Raw genomic sequence first — 21654 nt, 5'->3', positions numbered from 1 at the left:
TAACCGATGTTAGAAATCAGTAGCTGTGGAGTAGACAACAAAGCTAGGAGACAGTGCTTGCCCTTGACAGCAAGGGTGCCTTAGGGTCTATAAAGTTCATTGACATTGTATATGGTACTTTTTTTCAGGCATATTATCTCATACTTAATTCTGTGAAACCAAGAAGTGTTTCTTTATAAATTGTTCTTGTAATATGGTAATGGGGTTCCCTCCAATGTACCCAGCTCTTTTTTAGCTAATTTTTCATGCTGAGATTTTGTTATATTTTTATTTTTGTTGGCTTCTTTTCGCTTGCTGTACACCTCACTTTTTGTATAATAGTTCATCCTTGTATTATTGTCCTCAACGTTTTGGATTCTTGTGGCCAATAAAAGAAATTTATGATTATCATCATCAGCATCATCATCATCATCAGTACTGGTATTCAAATACTAATACAAGCAACTACTACTACTACTACAAAATATTGGCCAAGTGCCTTGAATAAACAAATCATTATTCATATTCTTATTATTATTATTGATGATATTGCTGTTGTTGCAGGACAGAGATTAAAAGATTATTTTTTAATTACCATAGCTGGCTCCAGTCAGAGAATCTACAGACATACATTATGACAAAGCACCGTGCATTGATCTTCATCAATAACATGTTAATTACAGAAGCTATCTTCATTAATAACTTGTTAATTATGAAAGTGAAAGAACATTAACTCATTATATATACATATATATTATATAAATATATGCACATACACACTTTATTTATACACATATACATGCAAGCAAACAAGCGCATAATATTACACACTTGCAATCACTTGTGCAGGAATCACTCTCAATGTGCATGTATGAGCACGTGCACAGAGTGTATATCTATATCTACGAGATAGTTTGTTTTGTATGGAAACTGTGTGTGTGTGTGTGTGTGAGTATACAAGAGTACATTTGTAGGAAGGTATTGTGTAGGGAAGGCTTACAGAAGTAAATGATAAAAGTGATGTTCTCACAATGCAACCTAAATTACTGATAGCTAAATAATATACTGTCAGCAACATATATTAACTGCGACAGCTCTTAGTTGAGATGGGGGGGGGATGGGGGAGGAGAGAGAGCGAGAGAGAGAGAGATATTCTCTTAGTAACATCCATCAATTCTTTCCAGTTCCAATCGAAAACATATAAGTTCTGAAGATTACTATAACAATCAATGGTTTGAATAGATGATAAATAAACAGAACAGCAATGTGTAAACTATATATCACTAAGTTCACTGTGAGAACGATGACTATTGTCAGTGCTTTCAATAAGCATCATGGTAAGTTCTTTAGTAAGTTTTTAGCAGACATGTTAAGACGGTACTGCAATACCATGCCATCATAGTTCTAAGAATGTTGCGAAGGGGTCCAATATTGTAGTTGCTTGTTTCAGTATGTGTAACATCTCAAGTGTGATCCACAGATTACTGGAGGTTGTTCTTTTAAGTCATTAGATTCTCTGGAAATCCATCAACATATCTTTTAAAAGTATCAAAGGCAACATTACTTAGCTTCTTCAATAACATTTACAAGCAAGGTAATACTTCCCCATGGCCAGACATGTTCTTACAGAATATTGGGAATGGATGACACTGCTTATATGACAATGACATTCATTTACAACTACCACATGATAGAGACAAGGAGACACAAACACTCATGCGACAAAGTTCTTTCAGTTTCCATCAACCAACCAAATCCACTCACAAAGTGCAACACCTGCACCTATGCCATGCCTATGTATGCATAAAAACTTAGGCTACTCACAAGTGTGTATATAATATATATATACACACACTCACAATATATATTATATATATATATATATATGAGAAAGTGAATGAATTATCCTAGTATGGGTAATTATTACTGTGGACATCATGTAGGCAGTCATCTAAAAGTTTTTGTTTGTCATGATGCTGACATAAGTTCCTTGTCTTTCCTGATGAGATGGCGGCATAATGCACCCTTTATTTCTTCGGAATTAAGAATATGCAGCCTTCGAAACATGTGTCGAGAGTAAAGGAATTTTGTTGAAATCGTCGTTCAACTCCATTCTTTCATTTATTTATATATATATATATATATATATATATATTATATATATATATATATAGAAAGAGAGAGAGAGAGAGAGTGAGAGACAGAGAGAGAGAAAATTAATATAGACAGCGGTGTGCAATGTTTTACTATAAAGGAAAACTGTAAGTGTCACTAACTTTGCCTATGGTGTTAGAAACACCTACATTGTAATCTAGTTCATATGTGTGTGTGTGTGTGTGTGTGTGTGTGGTGTGTGTGTGTGTGCATGTGCATGTGTAAATGTTCATTATAGTCCTCCAGGTTATAACATGTTTGTCCATGTGAATTCTGTTACACTGAAGACCAAGTGGAAACACATAGAAGGTACACATAGGCAATAAACATTAAGAAGTTAGAGGAAATAAGCTCTAAAAAATTCTCAAAAATCTTCCTTGGTGCCCAAGTAGCTGGGATGGGTGTCCTGAAAGCATAGTTCCCAGAGTAAGACTGAACTGGAAAAATTTCAGTGAGCTATTAGTTCTGCTGGCAACAAGGGTTGCCCCTTCAGAGTTAAGGGTGGATTGTTTGATACTGGTGTTAAAAAATGTGATGCTCCATGTTAGCATTATAAAAGCTCTGAATATGCAGAGGATTTTCAAAAGAAATAAAGCAAGGATGATTCACTGGATAGATTATATGTTGGTAATGTGCATGAACAAAGGAGTAGAGATAAGCTGAGAGAAAAACTAGATATAAGAGGAATATAAGAGGAGTGTGCAAGCAAGAGGACTGCAATAGTATGAGAATGCGATACACATGAAGAAAAGCAGCTGCTTAACCCTTTAGTGTTTGCATTATTCTACCAAAATTAATGCTTTTTCATCCACATTGTTTTGAACTAATCATGCATTATCTTGTAGCTATGAGATTTTGAAGAGGTAGCTGTTAATTTTTTAAACGATACTGTAGGGTTAGTGTGAGAGACCAGATCTGGCCAGTTTGAACATAAAACAGGCAGAATACTTTTGGCCGGACACGGCCGGTTTAAATGCTAAAGGGTTAAAGAGGAGCTGTGTTGAGAAAGACATAGGTTATAGTGGTGAAGACTGATCACAAAATGTTGCATCACAAGGAGAGGACAAAGGACTATGTTGATGGATGATATGTGGTGGTGTTGAAGATCTGATTGTGTAAGTATGACAAAATGAATGTTGAAAATGGTGTTAGTAGCTAAAGATAAGAATATAATATTTATATATCAGCTAATAAGTCTACATCTACTGCACCTTTGATGCCCTTCATCTCCTTATCACCAATACCACCCATGCAACAAGAGACAGTATTGGATCTACTATTTAATCCATCACCATTACAATCCTTATCACTACCTCACTCACCATCAGCCTGTCATCAGGTTTATTGTACAAGGTATGGCACTGATCTGTACCACCTTTTCTCTACTGACATTCATCATTCTCTTCCACCGAGGACTGCTTATTACTGTCATCTATCAGTTACTCTTACCAACATCCACCTCTATTATTACCCATCACTCACCCTTCTCAACCCAATTACTTATTCTACCATCATTTTCTTCCTTCTTTCGTCCATTCATTCTAGTTCTTCTGACACTGCTCTCTCTCTCTCCCGCTTTTCCAGTTATGCTTCCTTGAGCAAACAATATAGATGTTGCTCTGCTCACAAGAGGGGCATAGTATCAAACAGATGAAGAACAGCAAAATGGAGACTTAACAAGTAACATTATGAATGAAAGACTAAAACATGTATTATCATCCCATCATCCATCACTACCACAATTTTAACATATGTTTCACCATGTTCGCATGGGTGGGTAGGACTTCTCCAAAATAGGGGAGAATAATATGCTCGGATATATTTTCTCAAGTATACCAAATATCTTAGCAAACGAAATCTAAAATCTCTTTTAATTAAACAAAATCTAACACCAACATGCTAGGCTTGTAATGATATTAAAGTGGTTTTAGAAATAATAATAATAATAATATAATAATAATAAATAAAAACAACGCATTTCTGAAGTAATCAATAGACAGAATAAAACTAAACTTCTAGTATATCAATTCATATGTGTGCACATGTGTGTGTGAGTGTGTGTGTGTGTGTGTATGTGTGTGTGTGTGTGTGTGTGTGTGTGTGTGTCTGTGTCCATACACACACTGACACATCACACTCTGTTCTCTTACATATCACATGCCATAAACAATGAAGGCTGCAAAATAATATTCTCTCACAGAATGTAACTTCCAGAATATGAAAATTTTTTAATATCCAAGACTGAAATCATTGAAAATCCAAGCTGTGATATTAAGGATACTTTAGAAGCTTTTTATGCCATATGAAGAGATAGATATAGATTTCATCTCTTTATTGCTAACAGTCTAAGAACAAGAATGTTAAGTCTTTGCATGTTGGTAATTGGCAAGGCTAGCAAAGTCATTGAATTGGATTAAGGAAAAAAAAAAAAGTAGGCAAAGGAAAAAAAAAAGTTAAGTAGCAGAAGAATGTATAAAAATTCTGAAGTAACAGTGTTATGGAGATTAACAGAGTTTGTTCAGAACTACAAGAGACATATGTGGTAGTGGTATACATCCATAAAGGCAGCGAGTTGGCAGAAACATTAGCACGCCGGGCGAAATGCTTAGCGGTATTTCGTCTGCCGGTACGTTCGGAGTTCAAATTCCGCTGAGGTCGACTTAGCCTTTCATCCCTTCGCGGTCGATAAATTAAGTACCAGTTACGCACTGGGGTCGATGTAATCGACTTAATCCCTTTGTCAGTCCTTGTTTGTCCTCTCCGTATTTAGCCCCTTGTGGGTAGTAAAAAAATAGGTATACATCCATATTATGCAGCACTTTTGATTAGCTATGAGTTGGATGTCTACTTTAGTTGTTGCTCTTGTTTAGCTTCAGGATCTACTTTTTAACTATTTAGCATTTAAACTGGCCATATCCAACCCAAATTTCCACCAGTTTTACTTTGGAACTAACCATATTCAGCCTCTCATACCTCTCCTACAATGTTTTTCCAAGAGTAAACAATTACATGATCGAAATCCTGAAGCTATGACATAATGCATAATTAATCCAAAACAAATTAAATTTGACAGTAATTTAAATGCTATAGTGCTAATCTTTATATATAAAAGTCAAGTTGTGTGTCTGTCTCCTACGATTTAGATTCCTAACTACTCACACATTTTGCGGTGCAGTTTAACCAAAAGCGGGTATCTTATAGTCGTGATTCATATCGAGCCCTTCTGGGTAATAGCGCGCGTCTATGATGAGTCTACGATTTAAAAAAATTTACCATAATTTTTTTTCCATTTTAATGCATTTTTTTTGCTATTATATAAGGGAAGTAACTCTCTAAAAATGTCTACGATGAGACAACGATTTAAAAAAATTTACCATCATTTTTTTTCCATTTTTAATGCATTTTTTTGCTATTTTTTGGCTATAACTCTCTAAAAATGCTTATATAGTTATTTCCCTTACAAACCCGAGCAACGCCGGGTGATACTGCTAGTATTCTATATTAATCAATCAAAACCATTCTATGACCACTGAAGTAAATTTTCTAACATGTCTTCTCCTTTTTTACCAAGATAAGAATGATTTGAAGGAAATTTGATCATTATTTTGAGCGAGATGAGGCACTATTTGGCAGTTTACTCATTGGAGTGGGTTTATTTTGGTAAACTTATATGGACTAACCTAATATATCCAAAGCCACTACAACAGGTTACACATAAAATCATCATCATCATCATCATTTAGTGTCCGCTTTCCATGCTAGCATGGGTTGGACGGTTCAACTGGGGTCTGTGAAGCCAGAAGGCTGCATCGGGCCCAGTCTGATCTGGCAGTGTTTCTACGGCTTGATGCACTTCCTAACGCCAACCACTCCGTGAGTGTAGTGGGTACTTTTTACGTGTTTTTTAAATATATTAAAAAAAAAAAAGGAACTCATTAGAATAGAGAAACTCTTTAGTAATACTACAGATAACCTCCCTAGTGTCAGTGGCACATTAATACACACCTGGTCTACATTGCAAAATGGTTAGTGACAAGAAGGACTACCACTTGTCAAAACAATGTGAGGTCAAAAAGATTGCAGTTCTTTTTTTTCTCGCTCAGTTGTTGTGTGTGTCAAACAATGAAAGACTAAGAAGAGAACGTTGAGATGCTTTAAGACTTGTCCAATCCATGATAGCATAGAAAAAGAAACACCATGAAATGAGGTCTAATATATATTTTTGTGTGCGTGTGTGTGTGCACGCGTGTACATGTGTCTCTCTCTCTCTCTTTACTCTCTTTTACTTGTTTCAGTCATTTGACTGCGGCCATGCTGGAGCACCGCCTTTAGTCGAGCAAATCGACCCCGGGACTTATTCTTTGTAAGCCCAGTACTTATTCTATCGGTCTCTTTTGCCGAACCGCTATGCACACACACACTTGGATAGAAAGAAAAATGCAAGCACATATGTATATATGTATGTACCTTTATGCACGCGCACATAAGCACACGTGCACACACTATTAAGCAAGGAATTCAGCCTATTTTGAAAGAATATTATCTGAGATAATAAAGGAAATTAAGATCTATTTCCATCTTGAAATATGGAAGAAATTTCTGTAAACATAGAATTTAGCAAACAGATTCCATGGTTTTAACTTATTGCTGGTTTGTTTGTTTTATAATTTCTATGTGTTTTAAATATTTCCGCAAACAATTTTGTAAACGCGTCAAATATCGGGAGTTATTGAGTTAGTACTATGCTATTTCTGTGTCCTAAACACTTTGCATACCCTCTTCTCCTAACACACACACAAACATAATCATATATATATATATATATATATATATATATATACACACACACACACACATATATAAACGAATGTGCATGCACACATTCATTTTATATATATATATGTATGTGTGGGTGTGTGTAAATATATATATATATATATTTTCATATATGTAAATATGTATATATTTATATATCTGTAAATATGTATATATTTATATATCTGTAAATATATATGTATATATATATATATATGTATATGTATATATATATTTCTATATATGTGTATATGTATATATATATATATCTCTAAATATATATGTATATATATATATGTCTATATATGTATATATATATATATACACACACACACACACACAAACACACATTCTATATAATTTTCTTTTAATTTAAGTTGGAAATTGCCTCTAGTTTTAAAATTGGAAATTTTCAAAAGAAAGACCAAAAAAAAAAAAGGAAAGAGAAAGAGAGAAAACAAAAATACCACCAAATAAAAAATAAACAACAAAACTGAATTTCAAAAAAAAGCATCACTCTAAATTTATTTTTGAAATTACTTTTTAAATTCTCAATTTCACACAGTGCTTACTTTCTTTTTATTTTATTTTATTTTATTTCACAATATTAATTTTAGTTTTATTTTTTTTTTACTTTCTATATTAATATACTATTTATTGTTTATTTTACACCAAAATTTTTTTTCATTATTTTTTGGGTTATTTTTTTCTTTTAGTAAATAAGCCTATGTTTGCCAGAGAAAATTACTTTATTTCTTGTGGTGATAAAAAAAATATCAAAATATCAAATTATTCAAATTTTTATTTTATTTTATCCCACACTACACATATGCAAAAGACAACACAAAGATCATCATCCATTGGTTGATTCGTGAAGAGAGAGAGGGGGGCAGAGGGGGAGTATTGAATGCCTTTGGCTTCCCAAGTTTATTTCAATTATATCACCCAAGCAAACATGATGTAAGCCAAGCCAATATGACATGACCCAACTTTTAAGTCCTTCTCGCTCATTAGTTCAGAAATGATATTTTAAAAATATTTTTTTACTATGCTACAACTGAAAAAAAATAAACTGTACATAGATTAGGATATATGAAAGAAACAAGCGTAACACTTTTTAATCAAAACTGACACGATCCCATAAAGGAAACACTTCCAAAACAGGTCGTATTGAATGAAGTGTTGTTCAATATCCATACCAAGACGATCATACTTTAATTAAATTCTTCACCCAAATAGTATCATTACTAGGTGCAGGTATGACGGTGAGGTTAGAAGCTTGCTTCTCAATCACATGGTTCAAGTGCTGTTTATCTTGATATGAGATCAGCATGTCGCATAGATATGGTCGTGATGCATGGGCCTGGTCTACCCTTATCAGACGGGCAGTCATCATGGGTATATTGAGCTTTGTATATTTGTACCCCAGTGTCACTTTGATGGCATGCACTGCTCCCTCAGTCAATAATAATAATAATAATAATAATAATAATAATAATGTACATGTTTTGTCTTGGTATAAAAGATGGGCTACAGCAAATATCTGCTCGATACCACAGATTTGCTTGACCTCAACCAGTTGAGTATGTCTCTTAGTGGCTGATGATATGTGCGTCTCTGATCATGAGTAGGGGTAGTGGGGGAGCTTCATAGCCATGTGTTGAGAGGAATTCTATGGGATTTGAATAATTCACCTCTGGAAACATGAATGTTTCATTCATCATTCTGAAACAAACCTTATTTGAGTGGCAGGGGCTACTAAACCTGAAGAAAATTCTAACTGGGCCCCATCTGCAAGATCATGTGCTGTTTATCTTGATATGAGATCACCATGTCATGCACATATAGTTGTGATGCATAAGCCTGGTCTATCCTTATCAGACGGGCAGTCATCATGGGTATATTGAGCTTTGTATATTTGTACCCCAGTGTCACTTTGATGGCATGCACTGCTCCCTCAGTCAATAATAATGATAATAATAATGGTTTCAAATTCTGACACAAGGCCAGAAATTTCAGGAGAGGGGTTAGTCAGTTACATTGACCCCTGAAAGGATAAAAGACAACATCAACCCCAGTAGAATTTGAATTCGGAACATATAGATGGATGAAATGCTGCTAAGCATTTTACCTGGCATGCTAACAATTCTGCAAGCTCACCACCATGATAATGATAATAATAATAATCCTTACTACTATGGGAAAAAGGCGTGAAATTTGGGGGAGGGGGGGATAGTCGATTACATCAACCCCAGTAATCAACTGGTACTTATTTTGTCGACCCCAAAAGGATGAAAAGCAAAGTCGACCTTGGTGGAATTTGAACTCAGAGTGTAGCATTTCGCTTGCTGTTCTAATGATTCTGCCAGCTCACTGCCTTAATAATAATAACAACAATAATAGTAGCAGTAGTAGTAGTAGTAGTAGTAGTAGTAATGATAATAAGAATAATGATTTGTTTGTGACTTGTATTTAATAATTGATTTTAATAATAATAAAGGCCTTTCCTCTTGAGACTAATGATAAACTGTCCAAAATTAGTTATTTCTTAGGAACTGATAAATTGACTAAGTGCAAATTTAGGAATTACTAGTCTTTTTGCATTCTTACATATTTTTTCCATTTCTTATAAAATTAATCAATATCTGTGTCTTATAGAGACACACATCCACTTATATTTACAAAAAGCATTCCTTTGACACATACTATGCCTTGTTACTATCAACACACATATGTATATATGTATGTATGTACTCTTCATTGATTTTACATAAATTACACACACACACAAAGAATAAAAATGAAAGGTTACCAAAAGACAAAAAAAAACTATGTAGAGCTATGAAAAAAATTCTTAGATTAAGCCAGGCAGCGGAACTTGTACCTATATACTGTTTTATTAGATTGGTAGCCAGAGGCTAGAGAAGATCTTTTGCAATGAAGTGAATAAAAGGGGGGAAAAAATTGAAGGAACAACAAGAAGAAAGCTAAGACAAAACTGAGTGACATGAATTGAATGAAAGACAGGGAGAAGGAGTATAAGGGAGAAGGAGTATATCACCCAACCCCGAGGGGCAACAACAGAAGAAAAGACAGTTGGAAAAAAATAATTATATAAATATATAAATGATAATGATAACAAGAACACCATCATCATCACCATCATCAGCAACAACAGAAGCTCCTGGAACAGTTATGTAAGAAATGAGTGAAACTGAGGAAACCAAAATTGATATTGGAAGTGGAGGTAGAGTAAAATATTGCTGGTTATTTTTACCTGGATTTGATGGCGAGCAACAAGAAGACAGATATCCAATGTGGACTCTGTAAAAAGTTTAATTGCTTGGTTTCGACCATGAAGTTCAACACCATTGATCTGTAGGGTGTAGAAAAAGAAAAATAAAAAGAAAAAAAAAGAGAAAATTAAAACATGAGAAAATATACATATACACATACTAGCGAAGAACATATTACAGAAATGGAAAAAAGAAATGTAGAATGTAGTTTCCAGATGAAACCTAATGTTAAAATTACTTTTTTCAATATTGTTATACTTTTTCATTTTTCTTATATATATATACATGTATATATATAATCATCCCAGACAATGCTTATGGTCAAATCAAGCAGGATTTAATATTGAGATAAAAAAAAAATATATATATATATCCAACCCATGCCAGCATGAAAAGCAGTCAAAATAAAAAAAAATATATACGATACACAAAAAACAAGAGTTGAATTTGTATGTGTTTATATTTATTTATAACCTCCAGAAAATATCACAATAAGCCTGAAATTTGGTAATGAATTTTTCATGTAATAAGTTTTTTTTATTCATCCAGTGAATCAGATTAACTTTCTCTGACACGTTTTTTTATAACAATATGTTCGTTCAGTCCACTGATCTCTTCAACAACAATAAAAAAAAAAAAACTTTCCATGTATCCAACTTTGCCACAAGTGAACATGTTTCAAAACAGATTAATGCATTGTTACAGCACCAACACTAATTTATATAAAGTATCCCTTTATCCTCTTGTAAGTATGGTCTTATTTATTTATATATTTATACATTTATTTTCTCTTTTATTGAAGTCATAGAATTTACTATAACTTGTACAAAACTTGAAACACTAAGCCTTGAATTTTAATGTTTCACAGGTTATAACTCAAACTTTAGAATATGAAGTTCTTAGACTTCAAATCTGTACCACTTCTTTGCATGATAAATAAAACAGAATCTGTCATTCATGATTACAGTAAAAATGAAATTTAATTAAGATTCAATGTGAAATATAAAGACTTTCCAGGGTTATAAGACTGCACTGTTTTTCTAGACTAATAATCTGTCATCAATAATTTTAACATTTTGACTTTCATTCTAATAAATGAATTTTTGGCAGGCAATCAGGATGAAGAAAAATACTGAAAATACCTCACGCTGTTTTACAGTAATGATTTTCAGAGAACAAGCTAAACTGTGAAGTAAACTACAAAATGTATTGATTACAATGATTTAGGAGAGTAATTAATAGATTCAAATGTAAAAATACATAGTTTTTTTGCCAAAATAATCTGTGCTATATTTACTGAAAATATTTCTAGCATTAAAATTATGATTGTCTATTCAAATTAAAGTGGACAGTTAACTACAACCAGTCCATAGGTTTAGCTAAACGGCATTTCTAGAGTCTGTGCAAGGACAGAGGCGTGGTTATGAGGATCCAAGATCAATCCCACAACAAGGTTCCTTGCATAAGTGTGTTCTACCATAGTTTCAAGTTGTTCAATACCTTGTGAGAGGAATCTTGTAGATAGAAACTATAGCCACGTAGTGGGACTGAACCCGGAAGCATGTGGTTGGTAAACAAGCTATTTACCACACAGCCACTCCTGTGCCTATGCAATGAAATGCAATGAAACAATTCTGGTCCAGCTGATCTACACAATGTAACTGATCCAACACTTTGATATGAAGAAGGAAACTGGGAGTTGATTTTAAACCTCTAACAACCAATATCCCAAAGTCGAATCCCACAGGATTAAAGAACAAAGACTAGCAAGATAAAAATTGTAAATAAAAGCATTTGTTAAAATATAATTCAAGAATTTACTATTGAGCTACTGTTCTATGTTGGAACAAGTGTATCTGTAAGCTGATAACAACTCAAGCACCAATCAATTTATTTGATCAGTGCAACACTGCTGTCTTCTATTGAAAACATATAAATCTCAGAAGTCTACAAATATACGGAGCCATGAAATACAATAGAAACAGGTTGATTGCACAATAACATAAACAACACATTCTATCGCTGATTTTTCACACATGAAATATTTAAATTAGGTAGCAGACGCTTTGTTGCAACTATTAACACACTTCGGCCAGAACTGAAGCGTTGGTTCCATATACAAGAAAGAGACCCATAGTTTATTAATCCATAAACTCATTTCAAACAAAAGTTATGCTACAACAATGATATTTCTTTATAATGAACGAAGAATATCTTTATAGAACACATTTCCAAATCTTTCTGAATGCTGATTTTTGCTTCATATTTAAATAAGTAGTAGCAGTAGTGACTGTGGTGGCAGAAGCAGCAATAGAGCTAGTAATTGTATATATGTAATACTTAGTGTATTTTTATGAAGTTTGAAGATTGATCTCTCAAAAGGGACTCTACAAAAACCACCCCAGACCCAGATGGTGGTGCTAAACTGGATGATGAATTAAGTCTGTGATCCAAGAATATGCACAGTACATCTGACAGGCTTTCACATAGTCTCTATCTAGTAAATTTCACCTAACAAGGCATAGGTCAACCTAGGACAATGATAGGAGATAACTGCCCAAGGTGCTATGCAGTAGGGACAAACTCAGAGCATTATGATTGCTGAACAAACTTCTTAACCACATCGTTATACTTAAACATAGTGCCAATTGTTATTGGATCAACAAAGGATAAATGCCACAAGCAGATGTGTCAATCATAAGAGATTGTGTCATGTAAATTCAAAACAAAATTGAAAAAGTAATCACTTGGAATTATCACAGAAGACTAAACTTGGAAAACAAATAAACACTTTGAAGCCCAGATGTTTTTATTCTAACCTGAGATTCTACAATAATAATATCAGCTTACAATAAACAGTTTATAGAATGTAAATTGGAACATTTTATTGAGGCACCAGTATAGTAAGGTTACTTTTTACCTTGCAAGACAGAAGGGATCCTTACTACTCTATAATGTCACTGTGCATTCAGGACAACGTGTTTTAAAATAAGTGGGTAGAAGAAAAGGTGATTGCAAAAATGATCTTGGTTGGGAAAATATGGAGTAAAAATATGGAAGCACTCCGTCGGTTACGACGACGAGGGTTCCGGTTGATCCGATCAACGGAACAGCCTGCTTGTGAAATTAATGTGTAAGTGGCTGAGCACTCCACAGACACGTGTACCCTTAACGTAGTTCTCGGGGATATTCAGCGTGACACAGAGAGTGACAAGGCCGGCCCTTTGAAATACAGGTACAACAGAAACAGGAAGTAAGAGTGAGAGAAAGTTGTGGTGAAAGAGTACAGCAGGGATCACGACCATCCCCTGCCGGAGCCTCGTGGAGCTTTAGGTGTTTTCGCTCAATAAACACTCACAACGCCCGGTCTGGGAATCGAAACCGCGATCCTACGACTGCAAGTCCGCTGCCCTAACCACTGGGCCATTGCGCCTCCACAGTAAAAATATAGGGTGGATAAGACTGGAGTGATAGCAAGAGTTATGGTGAGTGTCTGTAGAAACAAGTTGAAGAAAGTATAAACTCCAACAGCAGAATTGCAGCAATTATCGATTTAAAAGGCAGAGGTGCAGGGAGTAGCGATATGGGGAGTACCAATAAAAATAGTAGATCTGCAAGCAGTATCAATTTAACCAGTAGAGTTGCAGGATTCTTTTGAAAAATTTCACTGCCTGGTCTGTTTGATATAGTCACTAGAACTAGTCCCACTTTGATGTGCTTAAAGCATTTTTTACCAGTTTGCTTCTCTGACACTAATTGATGGTACTGTCTAAAAAGGAAAACTACAAAAGTATACAATGATTGCCATTATATTACTTGGTGTTAAAAGAAATCACTATTTCTTTCACTCCAAGCTCCCTTGTGTGTATGTGTGTACAAGCACATACATACATACACACACATAGACATGTACATATATATATATATTTATATATATATATATATGCACACACACATACATACATATATATATGCTTCAGAGAGTGCTTCTTTTTTGGATATGTGAACTACTGACAATTTATAAATATAATACACACACACATACATACACATATATCATATATATACACACACACTTACATTTGGATCTTTTCATATCAGACACTTAGCAAAGAACATTTACATGATGTTGCAACAAATATGCATACATATTTTTGATTTTGTACATTTATGTTAGTATATCTAGGAAGCAGCTGAGGTGCATGTATGCATATCAGGAAGGGGTAAGACAAGTAAATGTGAATGAGTGTACGTACATATATTATGTTTAGCTCTTGTGCACTTAACACGTGAGTGGGTATGTGTGCATGTATACACTTGAGTATATAAATGTGTACATAACTTTACGTAGCATGTTATAGGATATATCTGTTCTCGTTAGTGACACATAAGATGTATAGGTTTCATTTCATATGTCTAGAATATTGTAAACACATACACACATAGTGATAACTCACACACATACACACTCTTGCACACACATATACAAAAACCATCTCTTTATGCTTAAACACACAGAAGATACATTAATACATAGACCATGCTAGGAATATATTGAAGTTTCATCCACATATGTATGAAAGGATAACCCCAAAGATGTTTATCATGGCACCAGCACTAGAGAAGCTATCTTCCTGGACTAAAAACATTCTACACCACTTACTGGGTCAAACTTTTGAAAATGAACCAACTATAGGACCTTTATATAATCACTCAAACTGCTAGAAATAGTTACCAAATCTCTCTCAATTGACATTCCAAAAATAAAATTTGTAAAACAGAAATACCAAATAGCTAAAACAAAACAAAACAATCCAAGAGGGGCCAGTAGAATATCATCACTTCAGAGTTCTTGGAAAGGCAATATATGTATCCAGGGTATGTATTGATACATTATGCCCTTAAGACAAGAGGAATACACTTTTGATATTATAACAGCAAATAAATTGATTTCAAATTTTGGCATAAGGCCAGTAATTTCAGGGGAAATGTTAAGTCAATTACATTGACCCCAGCGTTCAACTGGTACTTATTTTATGAACCCCAAAAGGATGAAAGGCAAAGTTGATCTCAGCGGAATATGAACTCAGAACATAAAGACAGTCTAAAAAGCCACTAAGCATTTGCTTGCTCACCACCCTAATAACAGCAAATATATTGGCAACCTGATTGATTGAATGCTCCCAATTTATATTTTATGCAAGTGTTAAGTGTATGAATGTGTGCCTGTATGCATATCTACATTCTTTTAAAGAAAAAACATTTCCCAAATGAATGTTTGCACAAATGTCTGTTAATTTAATCACTGGACCATGGTTGGGTGTAGCATCTATTCTCCACTGATAGTTTGGGCTGGAGGGTCACAGTGGCTAACTGAGTGGCATAGCACTTTGTTATCTGGCACACACAGCAATAGAGAACCGGGATCTTTTCGGTTTGAATGGCAGTTTTTTTTAATAATTTCCACGTAACTAAACACTTTTAAACTTTGTATACTGGTAGAATGTGTTTATAAAACATCTTTTTCTCTTGGCTTTATTGAGAAAATTCTATAGTTTGTAAGATATTTGTTGTTGTTTTTCTTCAATTTCTGCAATTTCAACCAATCAATGATGTCTATTGAGGTGAAAACATTCTGTGCCGTATAAATATGTCCCTCATTTAAGAAACAGATTGGATTTATTTACATTTCTGAAGAAAAAAAGATACCCTTCCCCCCACCCCTAACCCTAACCCTAAAACAGATTGAAATGCAATAGATTGATACTAGGGTCATAATTATGGGTGACAATTTCATATGACACCGCTAGAAAAAACTGCCGTTCAAACAGAAAAGATTCGAGAACCACACTGATGTTTGTGGTTGTAAATGTCACTTTTTTTTGTATGATATTTTACAACTAGAAATGTGTGTGTGCATGCGTGTGCATTGGATGTTGGAATAAACCTGGATGGTGAAATTCATGAGTAACTGTAACCTTTCATGTTATGAAACCGACTCCCATCTACATCAGCTTTACTATTCATCCTTCCAAGGTCAATAAAATGAAGTACAATTTAAGGGTATCAATTTAATCAAGTAATCCCCTCCATTAAAACTACTGGCCTAGTACCAAAACTAGAAACCTTATTTTGCATTTGTATCAAATTTTTCCACATTTTTTTAAAAGCACAAAATTGCACTTTTTTTTGTTGTTGCTATCTCTCAATCCTTCAAACAATAAAATGTATCCAATAATGGACAATAATCAAGCGCATGACAGTCCTACACTCACAGAAAGGAGATTCCACATTAAATCCCTATTTCTGGTTCCATCTTTCATTCTCAAATTGGTGGAGTATAGTTTAGCTGTCATCTTTCTTTCCACTTATGCATATATAAAGGCTCTTCTGTCATATATGTATGTGTATGTGACAGTTGATATACTCATGTTTATACAAGTTGGGTTTCTTTTTGTGAAAACTTATCAGTGTATCTTGTTCACTCTTCCTTCCCAGTGCATATTCCTTGCCTTTCTTTTTCACTCTGTGCTTGCCCTGAATAATTATGAAATCTATCTCGACATTAGTTGTAACCTCAGTTACACTATACACTAATAATAAACACTCCTGACTACTTCTACCACTAAAGATGACTTGCAGACTTGACTATCATGGCCCAAATACCACTATGAACTCTTGGGGAAAATCACTGAGGACAGCAAGAGATTTGTATAATCACTTGCAGCTTCTATTGGAGTAGCAAATAAAGGAAAGGAGAAGCAATGTGAAACCAGGAAATGGATAAATGTACCAACAAAACACTGTTGTGAGGGGAAATTAAACTAAGTGTAATAATGAGAGAGGAAATATCAAATTGTTTTGGAAAAAAGGCTCTGCTTGAAATGTCAGTTATTTTGTCTCTTCACAGCACCACAGCTCAAGTTTTAGTTTCAACTGAAGCGAGACCCTTGTTTAAAATAGGCTCAACAAGGATCCTTACATTGTTGTTGAATATATTTTATGCAGAAGATTAGTTACTTATTAGCCAGATCATGAAGGCTGGGTTAAATTCACAGCCAAAACAGCACAGACTGAAAACAATAATGAAATAGAATTTGTATTTCATAACTTTAACACAATGTTTCTTTTATTTTTCTTTCACCTCTTCTTTCAGTAAATGGACCAAGATTTTTTTTTATCAATCATATTGCTAGTATTTCAATCTAATAGTCACTTTATCAATTTCATCGCGGAGTGGTTGGCGTTAGGAAGGGCATCCAGCCGTAGAAACTCTGCCAGATCAGACTGGAGCCTGGAGCAGCCCCTGGCTTCCCAGACCCCGGTCGAACCGTCCAACCCGTGCTAGCGCGGAAAACGGACGTTAAACGATGATGACGATGATGATGATGAATGGCTATGTTTTATATATCTTTTTCACATATAAGGATATAACTTGATGTACTATCTGTCTCTCTCTCTCTCTGCAACTTTATCTACTGGATCAACTGAAAACCATTACAGAAAGCCCTTGCTCAAGGTATCACACAGTATGATCAAACTTTAAACCTGTTGCTTATGAAACCAAATTTTTAACCATACGACTAAACTTGTACAGATGTTTAGTTAGGAATTTAAATTCTAAATTTGTCAGCAAACAGTAAAAGATGCTGTAAAAGGGTTTTTTGTTTTGTTTTTACAACTGATGATATTGGATTTGGTATTTTTAGATGATCTGTCTAAGAAGTATATCAATGATTGTATGTGTTTCTATATATTATCTGAAAAACTCTTTTGACCTAAAGAATCTTTGCTATCATCATTCATATTGGTTATGTAAAACATTGATTCTATTGTTGTTGTTCAGGTCCGGGTTAGCACAGGATGCACAATACTTATGCCAAAGGTGTTTCAGCCATCCTGACATTTTAAGCCTATTGAGAACCACACTGTTTAAAGGTGTACTTCCTCTTTTATGACAATAGGTTTTGATTTAAGATGGATTTTTGCTGCTGAGTTTAGCAGGTCAAAGAACCAAACAGAGAAGACTCCTCCATTGGTTTAAATCCTCCTCATCATTATCGTTTAACGTCTGCTTTCCATGCTAGCATGGGTTGGACGATTTGACTGAGGTCTGGTGAACCAGATGGCTGCACCAGACTCCAATCTTTATCTGGTAGAGTTTCTACAGCTGGATGCCCTTCCTAACACCAACCACTCTCAGAGTGTAGTGGGTGCTTTTACATGCCAGTCAGGTGGTACTGGCAACCCATGCTCAAATGGTGCATTTTATGTATCACCTTTACAGGAGCCAGTCCAGCGGCACTGGCAACAACCTCGCTTGAATGTTTTTTCATGTGCCACCAGCACAAGTGCCAGTAAGGCGACGCAGGTAACGATCACGCTGAAATGGTGCTTTTTACATGCCACTGGCACAGAGGCCATTGCAATATTTCAGGGGATATAAAATTAACCAATAAAGGAAATAATTGAAAAAAGAATTACCTGCAGAATTTGATCCCCAGGGTGGATTCGACCATCTTTGGCAGCAATACTGTCACTCTCAACCTGAAATAAAAACAAAAACTGTGAAAATATTTGTAGTCATGAGCAGGTTATAAAAAGTAAGACTCACAAATAAAATTGATTCAATGTAAAAATAATTTTTACGTGACAGAACACAAGATATCGCCACAAATACAAGAAACCTCAAGAAAACCATTCACTGACTTAGTTGTTATCATTGCAGTCATTGAATAATTCCAGTTTTGAATATATTTAGAATGGTGGTTCTCAACCATTTTTTACTTATGGACCCATTTGATTCCTATGAAGAGGGGACTTTCATAGCCATTTGATGTCTAAAAACTCCAATCATATTTTTAAGATAAAGTACTATTAACCCTTTTGTTACTATATTTCTGACCAAAATACACCCCTCATGAGTTTCAATTAAATTTTAAAATAATCGTGAATTTAGACTAGTTTCATTAAACAACTATAACCTATTATGTGACATATTAATGTGATATTTGGAACATAATTAAAAAACGGGTTCTTAATTTTATTACTCTTTTACTTGTTTCAGTCATTTGACTGCGGCCATGCTGGAGCACCGCCTTTAGTCGAGCAAATCAACCCCAGGACTTATTCTTTGTAAGCCCAGTACTTATTCTATCGGTCCCTTTTTGCCGAACCGCTAAGTGACGGGGATCGGTTGTCAAGCAATGCTAGGGGGACAAACACACACACATCATCATCATCATCATCATCGTCGTCGTTTAGCGTCCGTTTTCCATGCTAGCATGGGTTGGACGGTTCTACTGGGGTCTGTGAAGCCAGAAGGCTATATATATATATATATATATATATATATATACATATATACGACAGGCTTCTTTCAGTTTCCATCTACCAAATCCACTCACAAGGCATTGGTCGGCCCGGGGCTATAGCAGAAGACACTTGCCCAAGATGCCACGCAGTGGGACTGAACCCGGAACCATGTGGTTGGTTAGCAAGCTACTTACCACACAGCCACTCCTGCGCCTATATTGCATAACTTTTGTCTCAAAGTGACTCTAATTACAGGTAAATCTGGGTAAACTGAGCAAAAGGTAAAAATATAAAAATTTTGTTTAAACATCACCATAGAAAATGAATCATCAGCTAATATTCAATTGGATATGCAACAAAATAAAATCGCCTTTGCTGTCACTATCGCTGCTTTTAGTTTCTTCGGAATCACTGCATTCGGTTTTGGATACATAAATATCCCATTCATTCTCATATACCACGTGCTTTTATACCACATTCATTCTTTTTCTTGAACCTTTAAATTCGGAATCACTGCTTGATAGCATGAAACCTATATCCATTTTCGAAGTTGAACAGAAAATTGACGCTGAAAAAATGTGGAAAAATCTCCCAAAATTCACTGAGTTCAGATATCACATCAAACAATGTCAGATACTATAACTCAACTATTTACAAAGTAAAATCATGTATTTTCATGAATGTAATAATGAGATTTGTGCTTAAATTTGCATTTGAATAACAATGGGTACTCTTGGCCAGCTGGGCCAGGTTGGTCTTATGAACCAAAAAAATTTTCAGCTGGCTACGGCCAGGTTAGTATTGAAAGGGTTAAGAACAGTATTAAAAAATGTTAAAATATTCTGTGTATTGAGGAAACAACCAATTTATTGTACATAAATTTTAACAACAAAATCTTACATGGGCCCCAGTCAAGAACCAATGATTTAGAGTATAGTGGATGATATTCTGTGACATGATTGGCAGTTTTATAATAATCACATGGTTTGGTTTGGGATTATTGTTGTTGTTTTAAACCTTTAGCATTTAAACTGGCTAAATCTGACCAAAATACTTTATCTGTTTTATGTAAAAAAAAAATTTTAAAAAGGCCAGATCCAGCCTCTCACACCAACCCTACAATGTTAGTTTAAAAATAAACAATCACATTATCAAAATCTCAAGGCTACAAGAAAATGCAGGATAAATTTAAAACAATGTGAATAAATAAGCATTACATTTGGTGGAGAAATGTGAATGCTAAATGGTTAATCAACATTTTTGTATTTAGGTACTTAATTCTTTAGTCTTAAGAAAATCAAACTCTCAACAATCAACAGTGAAAGGATTTGAACTTAAAACTCTAAAATCAAAACAGAGAAACTGATTAATCAGTCCAATGTTACTAATCAGTCATTAACACAGGATTTATACTTTTCTATAAAATTAATAGACAATTAATGTCATTTGCAGTTTTAATTTGTTTAATCTAATGCTTGCTTCTAAAAACCACATCAAGATGGAAGCACTTTACTCTCTTCCTGTTTGACATTGGCTCAAAGCTAAATAAATGAGATAGATATTACACATGTAATTTGAAATGCTTTAATGTTCATATATGAAAATTAATCCATGTTTATGGTTGCTGCTATATACACATCATCACTACCACTGTCACTGTTTTTACATCCACTTTTCCAGACAGGCATGAGTTGGATAAGACTTATTGAAGCAGAATTCTATAGTTAAATATCTAAGCTAACAACTTACAGGAAATAATTTATGGGAGATCATAACCATAACATCAACATCACACAAATCATATCGATGCAAAAGCATGGAAAATAAAACTTGTGCATTCACACTGCATGTACACACATTATACACAGCAGGCTTTCCACAAATTTCTGTCAACAAATTTTGTGCATTGGACGGAACTCAGGACCATGGGGTTACAAAGCAAACTCAGTAACCACACATGTGTGTGTGTGTGTGTGTGTGTGCGCGTGTCTATATATATATATATATATATATACGAAAGAAGGTTTGAAAATGCAATTTTAAAAGATGTTTATTTTCTTTACCGGTTTCACTCTTTGGAAAAAGATTGTCAAAA

The 21654-nt window shown here is 34.5% G+C and overlaps 1 protein-coding gene across 6 annotated transcripts in view; it reads right to left on the bottom strand.

The window, feature by feature from the left end:
* LOC115212087 (E3 ubiquitin-protein ligase PDZRN3) overlaps positions 1 to 21654 on the bottom strand; it is a 396881-nt gene that overhangs the window by 6300 nt on the left and 368927 nt on the right. For all 6 annotated transcript variants that reach the window (XM_036503000.1, XM_036503003.1, XM_036503002.1 and 3 more), the window contains 2 exons: positions 18729 to 18791; positions 10226 to 10324 (listed from right to left, as the gene is read on the bottom strand). In XM_036503000.1, the coding sequence (XP_036358893.1) occupies positions 10226 to 10324; positions 18729 to 18791 (162 nt within the window). The remainder of the gene's footprint in view (positions 1 to 10225; positions 10325 to 18728; positions 18792 to 21654) is intronic.

The sequence above is a fragment of the Octopus sinensis genome, linkage group LG5, assembly GCF_006345805.1.
Source record: "Octopus sinensis linkage group LG5, ASM634580v1, whole genome shotgun sequence".
Classification (NCBI taxonomy): Eukaryota; Metazoa; Mollusca; class Cephalopoda; order Octopoda; family Octopodidae; genus Octopus; species Octopus sinensis.
Note: the sequence above shows the minus strand (reverse complement) of the source record. Positions and strands in the feature narration are given on the sequence as shown.